We start from the raw sequence: 16,132 nt of genomic DNA, 5'->3' as shown, positions 1-16,132 counted from the left end.
GGTGAATAAAAAACCCACAAAGGTTCATTTATATGTCTCCGTTAATGACCCTCATGCTCATAACCACTCTCTGCTGATCCCTGACAGTTGGCTGTCCTGCTGTAATGATAGGAGGATAACACTTTAGAAAGTGCTCAGGTCTCCTCCTGCCCAGGACTCCAGATTGCTAGAGTGTAAACACACACACAGATGCACACACTTATGCAGTTTCACTCAATATCTCATGAAAACATCCCACAGTGAGAGAGAGGCTGAATCCTCAGAGGGATTTAACATCCAGAGATTATAGAGCTAAATCCCTCCTGAGATGGACGCTGACCCAGCACATTTTACAACATCCCTTTTTAAATGGGTTAGTATCATGTGGTTGACCTTTAACCTCTCCCATGTCAGCCATTTCAAAGCAATTCCTCACCGTTGAGCTGCCGTGACCATAATATACATGGACACAACCCTCACCCGACTGCTAATACACTCGTAATCACAGTGTTGCAGTTTAGCAGCAGTATTTCTTCTACTTGGTGTCGTTTGTTGGTTTTCTGGCATCTTTATAAATAATTTGAAGCTGAAATGATGAATTCATGGTCAAGCTAAAGTTATTCATTATTTGAGAAAGTAAATGGCAGAATAATGGAGTATGAAAATGTAATATTTATCCTGTGTCTCCTTCATGTTCCAGTTAAGGTCAGGTCACGTTCTATCAACTCGAGTGCAAGTGCTTTAAATGCCACCTACATACTACTTCATTAAATGGCACTCAGTGCAGGCAGCTGCATAATGACTGTTTATTATTTGCTGTAGTGCAACGATATTAATGTAAATATATTATTTGTTTTCCTTTTTTGGTACTTTCAATTTGTTTGGGTTCATGGGTGACACTTAACATTGTAGTACAGTGAAAATATGCCAATGATATGGCAACAATTACTAATACAACTATTGGATTTCAACTTTGTTTTATCTTAATTATAGATTTTGACTCACAAAAATGTTCACATGAATGTATTACACTAGTAACTCTCGTTTCCAAGCACCTACTTTTATTGTGTACAAATAGATGACTGATTACCAAGTGAGTGGAAATTGCCCTAGAAATACCATAAAATGATCTATCGATTACAAATGACTTTACCTACCAATGTGATTTTCACACAGACATCCAGTTTCACCGTCGCTGTCTTAAGAGCTACACAGAACATGTGTCGATTGAAATAGGGAAGAACTACAATGGTTTGTTTGGTAGTAACGAGGGAAGAAACGGAAACAACACCATACAAAGTGTTCAGTTTCAGAGACCAAACGCTCCGGTGCATCTGTCAGAAACCTCTGTTGACATCACAAGAAAAGAACCAAAAAAATACACCACATTAAAAAAACAACAACATTCATCTTTAGTCCTTTACAAACTGTGTGTGACAGTGACATGAAGACATTATAGTTATTTGTTAAGCTGAGCTTGGGGGGAAAAACATAAAAGCATCACATTATACCGAAACATATTTTACTATCTTAGTAAATGACAGTGTTTCTAACCGTAGACTCTCAGCAAACCTTCCACATGTCACTATTTTTAATGATGGGTTGGAGAATGGGGGAAAACGTGGTTTGAGCTCTTTATTTCATAATGTCACTCGCACCATTGAGGCACTCGGGAGGGTCTCTGGAGGCTTCCATGGTGGGCACGTTACAATAACAACTGAAAATGGTCGTCATTTCAGTTGCCAGCTGACACACCTCCTCTATTTTTTAAAACCCTGTTTCAAAACAACACCACTTTCTTTGTCTACCATTTCTGTTTTAAAAAAAACCTCCTGTCCTGCCGACTGTGGGTTTTCTCATGGGGCCCACAGTCTCCACCACTCTATGATTAAGTCTAATCCGACCAAATTAAAAATCTATGTGTGTATATGTATGAACTCCTATTTTCCGGGAAGTCTCAATTTTGCCAGCGTCATTTGACATTTTGCAAATTTCACAGTCGTCACCTGCCATCGATATCGTCTATTTTCCTCCGTACTGGAGCAGGAACAGGAAGTTGACATAATGTGCTATCGGAGAAGACCAGTAATTAGCAGCAGCTCTGTAGGAAGATATTTACTGACATCATAAATCAAGTGGGAATTAGGCTCTTTTTCCCAAAGGCTCCCATTCATACAGATTTCTTTTTGCAGCCAGCGTAATCACCCCCTGGTGGCTATTCAATATATTTGACTTACTATTTGATTTCAGGGGGAATCCAGAAGACTAATCATGGTTTGTAATTTAGTCTCTGAACTTGGCTAATTAATTTCCTGACTCAGTTTTCTTCGTACCCCAAGACCCCAACCTCCTCTCGTGAATGACAATAATCGCTCTCCTGCTGCCGCTTCACTCCTTTCCTCGTTTCCTCCTCCTGGCACTCGTATAACCTGCTTCCCCACTGTTAAAGGCTTCCCAGTGGGGGTTTTGGTGTATGATGTTTAGTGTTTGACAATCGCTTCTAGTCCACATGTCCCAGTTCAGTCAAGCTGTCGCAATGTATAAGTCTCCTGCTTCTTTTTTTTTGGTCTTGTATCTTCTCCTCCTCCTCCTCCTCAATGGGGGCATCTGCTTGCCTACAATTAATAATTTAGCATTTTATTCGTGTCGTCTCCGAATGCGAGGAAGAGTGATGAAAGAGGACGGAGGGAGGAGGATGGAGACCAGCAGAAGGAACCGAGAAAGGGATGGTGTCAGTGGGGAACCAGAGAGACTTTGCAGTATGTTAGAGTGTAACGTCTACAGCCTCATTAATTCTGAGGAGGAAAGCAGCAAGATTTTGGTTTTACTAAATAAAAGGGTAGGGTAGTAATCCTGACGGTGAATGAGGTGAATGTGTTTGTGGGGGTGAAGTAAGTGCAACCATCCTTTACCTTTCTGTAAGCAAAAAACGCAGCCCCACCCTGCCGATGTCTGGCTGGACCATTGATTTTCTTTCTTCCTCTGGTTTCTATTAAGAAGTCTCACTCAAGACTCTGTGAACACGCTCTGTGATAATCACACAAGCTGCTGCCTCATTAACACCCGAGCAGCTTCAAGTAGAAGACACAAATTCAGCTCAGTGAGCAGAAGCTTGTCTTTCGTGATGAGATGATGTCTCAAAGCACTGAAGTATAAACAGACCCAGAGTGACATTCCCTTGGATTTCCAGGCTAAACCAAAGCTGTGCTGTGACTGTATTCGTAACGATTAGAACCGCCAAAAAGATATAGTATGAATGGGCCAGGTTTAAAACGTTTAATTTGTCCAGTTGCTAAGCTAACTAGCTGCTAGCTACATCCTCATATTCACTATACACTAAGAGTAGGCCATATTTTTGTATTTACTTTTTTTCTCTCATAATTCAACACTAAGCTAAGGGGCTGCCAGTTACGACCTTATATTCACCGATTTTGGATATGTATTTACTTTTTCCCACTCCTCATTCAACTCTAAGCTAACTAGCTGTTAGCCATAGCCTTAGGCCCCATCCATACAGAAACGGAACAGAGCATAAACAATATTTTTCTTTGCCGTTTTGGAAAAAAGTTCACCATGAAACACGGCATTGATTCAGGAAATGTGCACAATTTTTTAGTATAGACGGAGAGAATGAACCAAGAAAGGAAATAAACAGTGGCATTTTTGAGACTTTCCGATTCCCTATAGCATTTCAGGTCCACCAAAGTGCTGTGATAAAAAAAAAAGAGTCTTTGGTGGATTCACCTCGACCTGTTTCTGTGTGGACAGCCCCTTATATTCACTCGGCGAGTCTGGATTTTGGACAGGAACTGATCAAATATTTACTTCATTCAACACTAAGCCAAGTAGCTGTTAGCTACATCCTTAAATTCAACTCAAAGGTTTAGACCAGGTTAGATATTTACTTGTCTCTCTCATTATTTAACTTGCTCACTGTAAAAGCGACCAAGTGGTACCCAATCTTCTAGGGTGAATAGGGTTGTATCTCAAAATGTCAAGCAATTTGTAGTGAAAATATCTCCATTATCCGTGACATGCAGTGACATTCAAGACCTAAGGTTTCTTCAGTTCGTCACAAATGGTTGTATTTCAGAATTCTAATGAAACTAACTGTTACAATGTACAGAATTTCCTGTTTTAAAAACTGATTATAATAATAGTAACAGTCGATGCAAAAATGAAAGCAGTTTTATTCAGTTCAGCATTGCTGTAATGTTCATATTTGTTCATAGAAAGATGGTATCAATGTTTCGAGTCACGAGAATACTTCCTCCTTTGGAATTTCTACTTCCTTTTTACTGTCACTGTTAAACATCTCCGGTAAAAGCACACAGGAAAACTTCAGCACAACCTTTTCGTAAGCAATAGAAAAGCTTTTATTTTTTTTCCATCAAACTTCATGTTCAAAAGAGATTCTAAAAGTCAAAGTTGATTCAGCAGCACTTGATATTTGAACTGACCTGCACAATGTGTGCATATGTCACGCTTGTCCTTTGAGCCTTTTGATGGGCTGCATATAAATAAGAGAAAGCTTTAACCTTTTGATCCATCCCTCTGACGTTTGTTTACAGTGCTTTGGCGGTAGTTTAACATCCAGGGCCTCTCGGTTAATCCTGCATTTACTGAGAGTGTTCACTGAGATGCAGCCATGTGAGATTATTGCTTTGCAATCCCATCCATGATGGCTTGAGTATAATCTTAAATGTATGTGTGTGTATATATATATATATACATATATATATATATAATGCATTATCTAAACAAATTGTTGTCAAAAGCTGTCTTTGATTTTCCTTTAAAAGCCCAGCTATAGACCTTAAGATTCTAGAAAAAAAAGGTCTGCAATTTAAACTGAATTTACACAAAAAGGCGTCTTGTGGTGTGTGGTGACAGTGTTAATGTCTCTGTGTGTACTTGTGGGTGTTTGTTTACCAGTAATTTTGTGCACACTTGACAGCCAGATCATCATACAGGGGTCAGACGGAGTTTGCTCTGTCTGCCATGCCCAATTTCCTGGTCTGTGAGTCTCAGTTTGGCCATGGGTGTGGGTGGAGGAGAGATTATTCCTTAGTTCATTTGTTGTACTATGCGCTCTTCCTCCTCTTTCCCTCTAACTCTCAGTCTGTCTCCAGTTTTCTTCCTGTCACTGTCTGTTTTCTCAGCTCTGTACTTGGCACAGTGAGCCGTTTCACATTCCTGAAGCGTTTAATCACAGCATCATTACATAATTCTTCAGATAAAGCAAATGACGCACACTATTATCATTAAGGAGTGTAGGGACTGGCGCAAACTCAATTTTTTATTATTATTTATCAATCTTGTCAACCATACATCGATCCGTGTCGATTAATTATCAGAGGAAAATAAAAAGAGTCAGATGATTTTTATAAATTGCTTGTTTTTTTGTTTTGACCAACAAACCAAGACAGAAAATTCCGAAAATCAGAAAATGTTGACACTTGGGTTATTATTATGATTAATCGCTTTATTTGCACTATTAATTACTGCTCCAAAATGAATAACTTCTTGGAAAGTTTCTTCAGAGTGGCAGAACTTACTGTATAGTAAGAAACTTTACTGTTACAGATCAAAATTGTTATCCTGGATTTGTATCTTACCCTGTCCCTTACTCTATTCACTATTCAGAATAATTGATATATGCTTTGATCATCTGAACATTTGAATACTCGCTGTTTTCTAACCTGAATGTGTCTCTTGTTCTCTCTCTCTCTCTCTCTCTCTCTCTTTCAGCCCTGATGACATTGGAAGCTGCTGGTACATCCTGCTGTCAGGCTCCGTCTTCATTAAGGAGTCCATGTTCCTGCCCAGAAGCAGGTAGGATCACTCGTCAGGCCGTTTTGGGTCTGGCTGCCGTTTGAAGCACGACTTAATTTGGGTACTAACATAAGAACAGCCCTCTCCCCTCAAAGAGGAATGAGAGTCACAAAGGTAAAAAGGTAATCCTGGACTCTGGCACAAAAAAAGAAAATCCATTCTTATCACCGTATCCAGAGGAGATTTCAACATCTGCACTGTGTGCAGAATAATTACTAAAGGTTACAGAGGACACGCACATGTTCCATATCTGCAAATATCAATTCTGCTTATGATGCCACTGGAGAAAAAGGAAGTGACCAATGCTGCCAACTGGTTTTTCCTTTCCCTCTATAATCATTGGGCAAAATGTGACTATTTTTACTTGAGCATAAATTTGTCAGCAAATTGGTGCACACATGGCTTCAATTTGCACAGTTCAAAAATGCCAATGTGACCCACACACAGGGTTGTTTGCTTCTTTTAGCCAAGAGAAGGATTCTGTGCCACTACCCTTCATATGCAAACCTATCAAGTGTCTTATCGTGTAACTTCAGTGAGAAAAATCCATTAAATTTTAAAGATTTGGAGTAAGTGAAAGCACAACTTAATACAGCATAAACTATTCAAACCACACAGCAAAGAACACGCTTTTACTCACATTCTCACTGAAATACAGTAAGTCACCAAGACTTGAGGAGGTTGTTGATCTTGACCAATCGAAACAAAGGCCTGTATTGAATCCAAATAAGATATTTTTTCCAAAACTGGCACCACCCAAATTTAGTTTCCCTGTCAAGTATTTATGTAAACATTGCGTACAAAGTGGTGTACGGGAAAAAACAATTGAACAGTACGTACATGTATCCAACAAGTAAATGACTAATAAATAAAATTATAGTGCAACCCAGTTGTAATGATATAAAATGTCCCTTCAAGTGAAGTATTTCACTTACATAATTTTCTTCTGCTTATAAATCCTTTAAATAACATGTTTATTCATCCGCCCATTCATAATTTAGCACACCAATATCACAGTACTACATTTAAATATTAACAGAAGTCAGTACGTCATGACTGACTTCTAATTCGTCCACACTTTGTGCCAAGAAAGACAAATATTATGAGTGTATGAGTGAGCGATATTGTCATCAGTCCAGGTAAAACATTTATCTACAACACATTCAGGACTTGAGATTTGTGTTCTCCTCTCGCGCTCGCAGCAGTGATCACCACCTCTGAAGCCAAGTCCCAAATGTTAAAAAGCTGAGATTTCACAAGTGGATCCGTTACATGACACCAATGCAGTGGGCGTCTTGAAAACAATGATCTTTTCATCCATTAGGCTTGCATAACACACCTACGGCCACTAAGAGCTGGGGGGCCGTCACTTGAGCCCGCGGAGTGGAGTTTGTGCCAGCGGTGTGGTGGGGGAGCAGTCATTCTCTTCTCTGGATTCACATGAACGTGAGAGGCATTTAAAAATGCAAGGCTGGATCTGAAATGTGCCAAAAGGCTGCTTCCCTCTTTAATATAACCTTTACAGTTTTGCCAAGGTGAATGTGTGTGTGTGTGTGGGATGCCGGAGAGGGATTTGCAGATATTGGTAGATTAAAGTTAATGCCCAGCTGCAGGTGCTGGGGGGGAGATGGCTTTGAAAATGTTTACTAAGCATATGTTACAGAGACCCCTGTGTAGGGGGATCAACTGTGCCGCGCGAGACTGTAAAGGGGTTCGTAATTAGCTTGCTATGTTTTCCAGTGATGCCAAGTGCCTTGCACAAGACGTGTGTTTCTGTCAAGTGCAGAAAAAAACTTATATATATATATATATATATATGTGTGTGTGTGTGTGTATGTGTGTATATATATATATATATTCCATTCAAAGCGCTCAGAACACAATGTGTGCAGCCACCCTTCAAATAAACAGCCAGACAACACAATTACACAGGGACATTACACCATGCAGTGGTGTGTGTGTGCACATAAAGACATTTATGGCCTCCATTTATTTAGGTTTGTAAAATTATACCAACACAGTCCTCATCCACATTTTTTGGCATTTTGTTGACGTCCCCACACACACACACTTATACAAATCTCCTGTGAAGATTGATTGTTTTGTTTCCAAAGCAAAAGTAGTGTGATGTTGTTATAGTGTGGGCGGAGGACTCTGAAGGGAATTTAACACCATTTATGACAACAGTCAAACATGATTGTCAAGGCCTCTTATATGTAACAACATAGAATAAAACATAAGAGACTGAAATGGTGGTTAGAATTCTGACTTTATGTTGTTTGTCGTAGCGAAGGCGTGGCATTTAAAAACTAGTAAAATTGAATTGAGAAATGTCCGTTTTTGTTTGCTCTCTATTCAAACTGCAGCCTCGACCTCAGTCCTTGGTGTTTGGCGACTTTATGAAAACCATGATGTTTCTTTTTTTAATATTTTAACTTTAGTATTCAAAGCTTTCAAAGACTCCAGGATTATGTAAGTCACTCACTTGTGTAATGTTGAATGAATTGACAGATTTAAAAAGAGAGATGATTTAACCATGTACTCAAGACATTTGTTATTGCAGTGTGGTAGAATAGTGCCGATTTAACAAAGTTAGCAAGTAACTGTCCATCCATCCGTCCATCTTCTACCACTTTATCCTTAGGACACACCTATGGTCAATTTAGAGTGTCCAATTTACCTAATCCCCATATTATTGCATTTTTTTGGACTGTGGGAGAAAAGCTACGCACACACGGAGAGAACATGCAAACTCCAATACAGAAAGGCCCTTGTTGAAGAAATAACCTTTTTGAATTTTGAATTCATTTGTTGAGGAGTTTTAACATTTTTTATATAATCTTTCTTCTGTCGGGGATTGTCTTTAATTGCCTCGGTGACATCACCTTGTCTATAACGAGGAGGGCAAAACAGCTCGGAGGGTAAATTGGTTGTGACACGAGGAACTGAACGGAGTCCAGCGGGAGTTCCTGAAGCTTTTAAAGATGTGTTGGAATTGAGTTTCAGACAGCACCCTGCCTAGAAATGGCCGTCCATATCTACACTGGCAGCAAGGTTGAAAACCTGATATGCCTCCCGTCATTTCTCCCGGTGCCTTCTTTCGCACTCTCTGCCCCTCTCTTCCCCCCACACCACCCCTCGCTGCTCCCTGTAGTGAGATGTGATCCAGGGGAAGACAAACGTCGGTCATCAGATGAAGAAGCTGGAACTCAGAGACCAGTAGTGTGAAATCGAAAACAAACAATATATAAAACAATATATATATATATATATATATATATATATATATATATATATACATACACATATAATTAGCCTATCATACCTGTTTTCTTTCCAGTGTACGTTGGCTGAGCCAGGCTGATATTTTGAGTTGTAATCTTAACATCATTTAGTTTTAGTTTTGGCACAGGTACTAGTGGTGGAGTTGACGGGGTTAGGAAAGAGTTGCAAACATGGAACATTTATTGCTAAAATTAACTACTCTTAAATAAGAAGAGCTGATGTCGCAACTCGCAGTTTCTTGCAAATCTGCAACTTATTCTAAGCTGTAGACGAAGCTCCTGAAATACCCAAAGACTTGAAATAATGGTTCCAAACAAACACGAAAAGAGAGCCTCTCATTTAAATATAATGAACTTATGGAGCTATTTTTAATCCTATGCATATCCATTTTGAGATATACCCTTCATTACTGGAACTTTCACCCTGGTTTCACATCCTCTGTCGCATGCTGCTGTCATAGCCTTTAATGACATTGTTAGCAAACTACTGTCAGGACTTTACCACCGGTCAACCACTGAGTCATCGGTCACTGCGTTATCAAAACCACATAACACATGTTTGCTGAATTGCTTCCTATCAGCAGGATTCATGAGAATGAGAGCCGACTCACTTGTGTGGGAAAGAGGTTAATAAAGGTTGAGACTTTTCTTTGAACGCAGCTGCAGTTCACACTCATCGGTAGCTGAAGTTGACCAACTCATCCGTTCAGTTATTCCCAAATTGTGCAATCTCTGAATTTTGTTTTAGTTTTTTCTTTCCAAAGAAATAAATGCTGTTTGCATGAGTGTTGGGAGAATAAGTAGAGAACCAGAGAATAAGTAACCCTCAGTTAATTACAGATAATGCTGTGGCTCACTTGACATCTATCCATAAATCATTACAATGAAATTAAGCATTGTTGTCAGGCAATAAAATGTAATTATTTTGAAATAGCACTCCTATGTAAAACATCATAATATAATGTACATAATCGTCGGAGGGTTAGAATATTTCTGTGCTTTGTGTTGCTATAGCAACCTCGCATTTGAAAGGAAGACATTTGCAGGATTCAACCAGAAGAGTCGTGTTTATCTTTTTAAATATGCCACAATCACAGGGGGAATAAAACTAAAGCAACTTTGTCTTCAAGTGTAATCAGTGTCCATTTAGTCTTGAAGCACATAAACACACTGACAGTGGTTGTGCATTTGTATAGTCTGCTTATTGTCTCGTTTAGTTATTTCTAGCTCTACCCTTGGCAGTTAAAATTCAACTCGTCCTGCATCCTTTTTTCAATACGCATATTTTTAAATTAACGATCATCTGTCTTTGGTTTCCTCTCAAAATTAAGTGCGGTGTAAATCACTTCAAGAGAATAAGTCGGACACGTGTGAAATTAAAGCAAGGGCTGATGGGTTAGTGTTGGGTACTGACAAAAAGCCGCTTGTTCGACTTTATCCCCCAGTTATGTTTATTTTTCACTAAGCAGTTTTAAGTCTAATCCTCTGTGCTTCTTGCTGCCGAATCATTACATCTGTCCACTGCAGATAAATGATTGTTGTGAAGAAAAAGCACGAGGTGAAGTGAAACTTTTTATAAGTATAACTTAACTCCTTTGAACTAAATGGCAACAAGAGGTCAATGAAACAACTCTCTAAACAACATTAGTCACAACTAAAATCACATTTTTTTAATTACATTGTCCAGAACTCATTAAAACTTCCCACGCAGACACCTGCAAGGCATGCACTGCAATTAATTTTGACATTAATATTAATGTTGCTGGAAGTGTGCCGACATTAGATAATGTCAAGGGACAACGTGGATGAATAGCATACAGTACAGAAAATCATGTATATTAAAAAATCTAAAAAATATGACCCAGGTGCAATATAACGCTTCTCAGAAAAATGAATTCACAATTTATTTGTTAGTTTACAGTGTTATCAGAAAGTTTATGAGTAACTCCTGCTGAAAGGGGAGGTCAGAATCTGTCTCCAGCTACTCACTCCTACATAATGCTCACACACACACACACACACACACCCACACACCTACCCCACCCTCTCACTTAGCAACTATGTAGCAGGAAGTGAGTCGTACGCTGGAATGCTGGATGTAGTCACTCAGTGCACCACAGTACACAGAGAGAGGGAGGGAGGGAGGGAGTGAGTGAGTGAGAGAGAGAAAGGGGGCAGAGCCATCGGACACAGGCTGATTCACACACACTTTCAGAGCCACACACTCTCATTCCCACAAACAAATCTCAGACAGCAGCAGCAGCAGCAGCACTGAGGCGTGCACCAGGACGATATGCCGCAGTCACACCACAGTCTTAGGACTTGGAACACGCATGTGGAACTAACTCTGGACTAGCAGCAGGGGGATATTTTTTCTGGAAGCCTATCCTGGTGTCTTATCAGGTGACGGTGTCACTCTGAGAACAGTTTGGACAGACTGGGGGTGAGTGACCACACTCCAGTCGGCATTTAACCCCAGCACACAGTATGAATCACTGCTGTTCTCGGCTTGGAAACTCCAGTGTAAGGGGTTGTAATTTAAAAATCCAACTCATCTCCAAACCAGGAGCTGCTCTCAGTAAAACCTTCAAGTCTCGAATCCAGAGCATGACTTTGATGTTATTTTGAGTTTGTGAGGGAGCACAGTGTGCTGCCAGTAAAAGGGGTGTGTGCTGTTCATGTTTGGTGCGTTAGACATGGATTTTGGCAACTTTGAAACCAAAACAACGACGGAACTCCCACTGTGGGAGAGAATGTTTTGGAATTGGATGATAAAAGCAGCGACAATTGATGGATAACATCTTTGGGGGGTAGGGTACGGGCGGAGGAGTTTTGAGCGGCTATTGTTAAACTCTTTGCCTTAGTAATGTGGTTTTATTTTGGGAAGTAATAGTCACGAGCCAGTTGCACATTCTTGGCAGCGGTGTCGGCTTCTATTCCAGAAGTGGCGGGGCAAAGGTTTGGGGTGTGCTGTATCGTGTGTGTGGTGCGGCGGCACATGTTGTAACCGTGTGAAATTGTGTTTGTGTGAGGTTGGACTATCTGGGGAAGCTCTGAGGGGATGAAGGCATGTTGGTGAACTCTTCCAACCTGGGTGTTGTTTTAATTGGGGATGGGCATATTCGATTATTATAATATATTACAAAAATGAAAACAATTCTTTCCACTCCAATGACGGCCTAATTTGTGAGGCATCTGTTATCACAAGGTGACATTTACCGGGGTCTTTGAATGCATCTCATTTGCTTCTCCCATTAGCTCAAGACAATGTGAATCCTGCGTTATTTTCACTATCTCTCATGCACTGGAGATATTGTCAAATGATACCGTAGAATATTCTATTGCTGGAAATGCTTATCCCATGTTTCCGTTGGAGAATCAGTCGTAACCATTCACTGTGAGACTTCCATCCACCTCCCTCCCCTGACCTCTCCTTCGCTGTCTTGGGTCTAAAGTCTTGCATAACCAGGGATTTTAGTCTTCATCCTTCTTAAGGGTCTGGTGTGTGAAAAAAATCTGTTTTGCCCACTCATCACTTATTCCGTTAAATAGCTTAACAAAGTGAAAAGACCTTAACATCCTTTTCCCCTCTTCCATTCACTGTCCTCCTCCAGCTCAGAGCAGCCCGGGTGCAGATTAGGGATCGCACCGGTTCAGTCAGACGGCAGAAATGATCTGAGGTTTTGACAGCGGCCTGACGGGCTTGCAGAGAGAAAGGCTGGTGATGAATGTGGAATGACATTCCAGACACCGAGGCTCGTTGTATAACGGTGGGGGGTGGGGGGGGTGGGAAATGCAAGGCCGCTGAGGCAGGAGAGCTGTCAGTCATTCAACTGAGTACGAACCTCAGGAACCTTTAATTTGAAAATGAGATACTAGCCGCCTGCGTGAAAGCAGCTCATATAAACACCTTTAAAGGATTTCAAGTCTCCAGCTGGATGTTTTCTACTTAATGCTAACTTGTCAGTCACCTGTAAAGCTTAAAATGTCGTGAAACAAGAGACCAATGATGTCTGTACCAACAGTTGCTACACCAGTGAGAATTTTTCCCTTTACAGGATAAGTTGGACAGCAGCTGTAGCGCTGTCTAATTACTACTGAGCACGATGCCTGGGTACTAAGGAGATATCCTCGTTTGCCCAAAATTGGAATTGCTCAGTTATAATGACCCGCATGTTGACGCGTGCTTTTTGCTACTGGAAATAGTAATGACTTTTATTATTCTGGGAAGACATGTTGGAATACTGTGAGAGCTACAGATGCTGGCTTGTTTGTGGCTACCAGGGTGTGAAATAAAGATAAGATGAAGTCGGTCTCTAGCGTTAACTTTCCAAAGACAGAAAGTAACAAACCAAGTCATGACGTCACTCACAAGAATCTAAACTCCTCCAAAATCATGACGTGACCTGGAAGCGACTTAGAAGTGGATTATTATTCTGTATTTTTAATGACCTCTTCCCAGCGGCAAGGCCAAGGAAATTACAGGTATATAAACGCAGGTCAATAACATAAAGCAGATGAACTTAATGGACCGCACGGCAGCATTTTGGGGGTTAAAAAGTATGACGCTGATCATCTGTGCTCAGTTTTGCGCTCTTGTTATGCAAGAGTTACATTCCTGCTCAAGCATCTGACACCGCTCTTATCTTTTCTCATCCTCATATCTGCTTTTCCCAGTTTGCCAGCCAACACACACTGAGGTCGTTACGGAAAAGGAAAAAAAAACGTACAGTACATCTGCCTGTGGAGATGGAATTCTGTAGCGATGGATTATCATACGTGCACACACTTTGGCATCATTAGATTTGGGTCAACTGGCATTTATTTATTTGCTGTTTTGAGAGTGTTGAGATTACCACGCTCCAAGCCAAACTGGAAAATGAAAAGTTTATTCAAGACATTTATTGTCTAGCACATTCACCCACGTGGTCGGTATGATACCTGATATTTGCTCAGGAATAATCACAGAGCAGTAGACGCTTTAATCTCCAAACAACGGCGTTTTCTGTTCGGGGAAAAAAAAAAAACCCTTCCCACCCCCTCACTCTTCACTTCCATAATCCCCTCTTTAATATCTCACATTGCCAGTGGCATTTGCCTCCTGCAAAATGGAGGATTGGATTACTAATATCAGGAAGGCAGTGGAGGAACATGATTGAACATGCCACTTTGGTGTTTGCATTTGGTGGCCTAACGTGTTTTGTGATGCATGATGGGTGGAATCGCGACTCTCCCTTTTACACGCGAGACACTGAGCCCAGGGAGGCTCACTGGGATAAGAGCCGGTACCAACTCCAGCTGCCTGTAAAACCAGATCAAAAGCATGTGCTCGCGCGTCTCTGAAGCTGCTGCCCAGCTGACAAATCATCTTTGCTGGAAGTAAGTTGCAAAAGAAATGCAGGGTTTTGTCTTCTTGCCGGAGCATAAGACACAGTAAAGCGTAAGCTCCACATTCTCGGTCTGTCCCCGCGTAGAACTCGGGCAAGGAGAGTTTAAAGGCTATATAAACTGAAGCTCGAGCAAAACAGACCACATCTATCAGTGTGAATCATCCCACTGACACCCCCCTCCCCCCGCTCTCTCTCGGCTCACTGTGGTCTTTGATTTCACTATATCATCAGCAGTGTTTTCAAATATGAATCATGTATAGCTATTTGTCAACCAGTTGTTCTAAAGGCATCAGAAAGTTGACAAATGGAGAAAAAAACAAAATTGCTGCTCTGGCAGAGTAACAACAGAACAGCTGACAAAAGAAGAAAAAAAAACCACACAAACCCGCACAAAGGCTCGTCTGTGAAAAGAGGCAGAAAGAGAAAAGCAGAGCCAGCTAAATTGACTTGTAGAAAATAAAAGGCTCCACAGAAATCACTATTAGCGCTCAGCAGAAGTGTTTTTATTTTGCAGCTGTGTGGTGTTTATTTCACAGCCTGGCCACAACAAGTAGCCACAACCTTGGGGCTCCAGAGCGTTTAGACCACGCTGTGCTGGAGGTTCTGCCTCTGTCGATATGATTGATGAAAACTTCACCCCCGCAGCCTCGGTACAGGTCGCCACGCACAACTTACTCGCTGTTCACTTCATCTGAGGAAAACCTTTCACACCTGCTACTTCACTCAGTGTGAAGAAACTCAAGAGATAGATTGTGAATTTAGAAAAAAAACAGAAAAAAATGTCACATCATTGATCATCAATTCATGATTATTCATCATCAGTTAAAATGCTAATTGTCGAGTTACCTGTTTTTGGTCAAACTACTGTCCGAGACCTGAGAAATACTACATTTCTTATCTTATATTATAATCATATGCGTGAAATCCTCATATTTGAAATGTCAAATACTAAATATGTTACCAAAATCATTTTCTTTTCATAAATGAATTAGTGATCAGGTGATTATGTTTCCCATCATAGATGATAAAGAAACCACTTCATACTGTATCACTAACAAGACCAATTATTTCAGCTTTAAAAGGATCTGAATACATAAAGTTTTAGCCCTCCTGGCCACCTTGGCTTGAATTAAAACTTAAAGAGCAACGTTTCTAGTGTACTCTCTTAAGTCTTGTGTCTAAATGATGAAGCTCCGCAACACACAACTCATGGGAAGGTTTGCCAACTCGACAGCAGTGTGAGCTTTCTGGGTCACGCACACGTTTATCTAACTAAACAATCAGCAAACCAACAAGATGTGAAGATGTGGGTCAGTTTCCTTATCAAAAGATGCTAAATATAGTAAACAAGGAAGTCATTATGTCTCTGCATTGAGGTCAGCTGGTGGACAAAAGCCTCCATTCTTTACCCAACCCTCAGGTCGGTCCTCCTCATGCTCAGTATTTCCATGGCTGCTCCGCTGGCGTGGACAGACGTTCGCCTTTAATATTCCTCGGTCCACTCCCACCAGCAGCCCTAAATTTGGAATATTGTACAAGCTGTGACGTCGTGAAAGTGGACTTTTCCAGAGGCGGGTGTTCCCCAGCTGAAAGAAGGTGTTGTCCCGTCAATGCTGCTCTGTTTCCCTTTTTATACAAGAGTTC

The 16,132-nt window shown here is 40.8% G+C and overlaps 1 protein-coding gene across 13 annotated transcripts in view; it reads left to right on the top strand.

The window, feature by feature from the left end:
• Window positions 1-16,132, top strand: part of rapgef2b (Rap guanine nucleotide exchange factor 2b) — a 94,616-nt gene that overhangs the window by 31,220 nt on the left and 47,264 nt on the right. For 12 of the 13 annotated variants that reach the window (XM_044039973.1, XM_044039971.1, XM_044039968.1 and 9 more), the window contains exon 4: window positions 5,731-5,814. In XM_044039973.1, the coding sequence (XP_043895908.1) occupies window positions 5,731-5,814 (84 nt within the window). Of the gene's footprint in view, window positions 1-5,730; window positions 5,815-11,312; window positions 11,542-16,132 lie in introns of those variants that run through there. The other variant, XM_044039975.1, reaches the window with a different exon arrangement.

The sequence above is a fragment of the Solea senegalensis genome, linkage group LG12 (genome assembly GCF_019176455.1).
Source record: "Solea senegalensis isolate Sse05_10M linkage group LG12, IFAPA_SoseM_1, whole genome shotgun sequence".
Classification (NCBI taxonomy): domain Eukaryota; kingdom Metazoa; phylum Chordata; class Actinopteri; order Pleuronectiformes; family Soleidae; genus Solea; species Solea senegalensis.
This window is presented reverse-complemented; position numbering and strand designations above follow the sequence as displayed.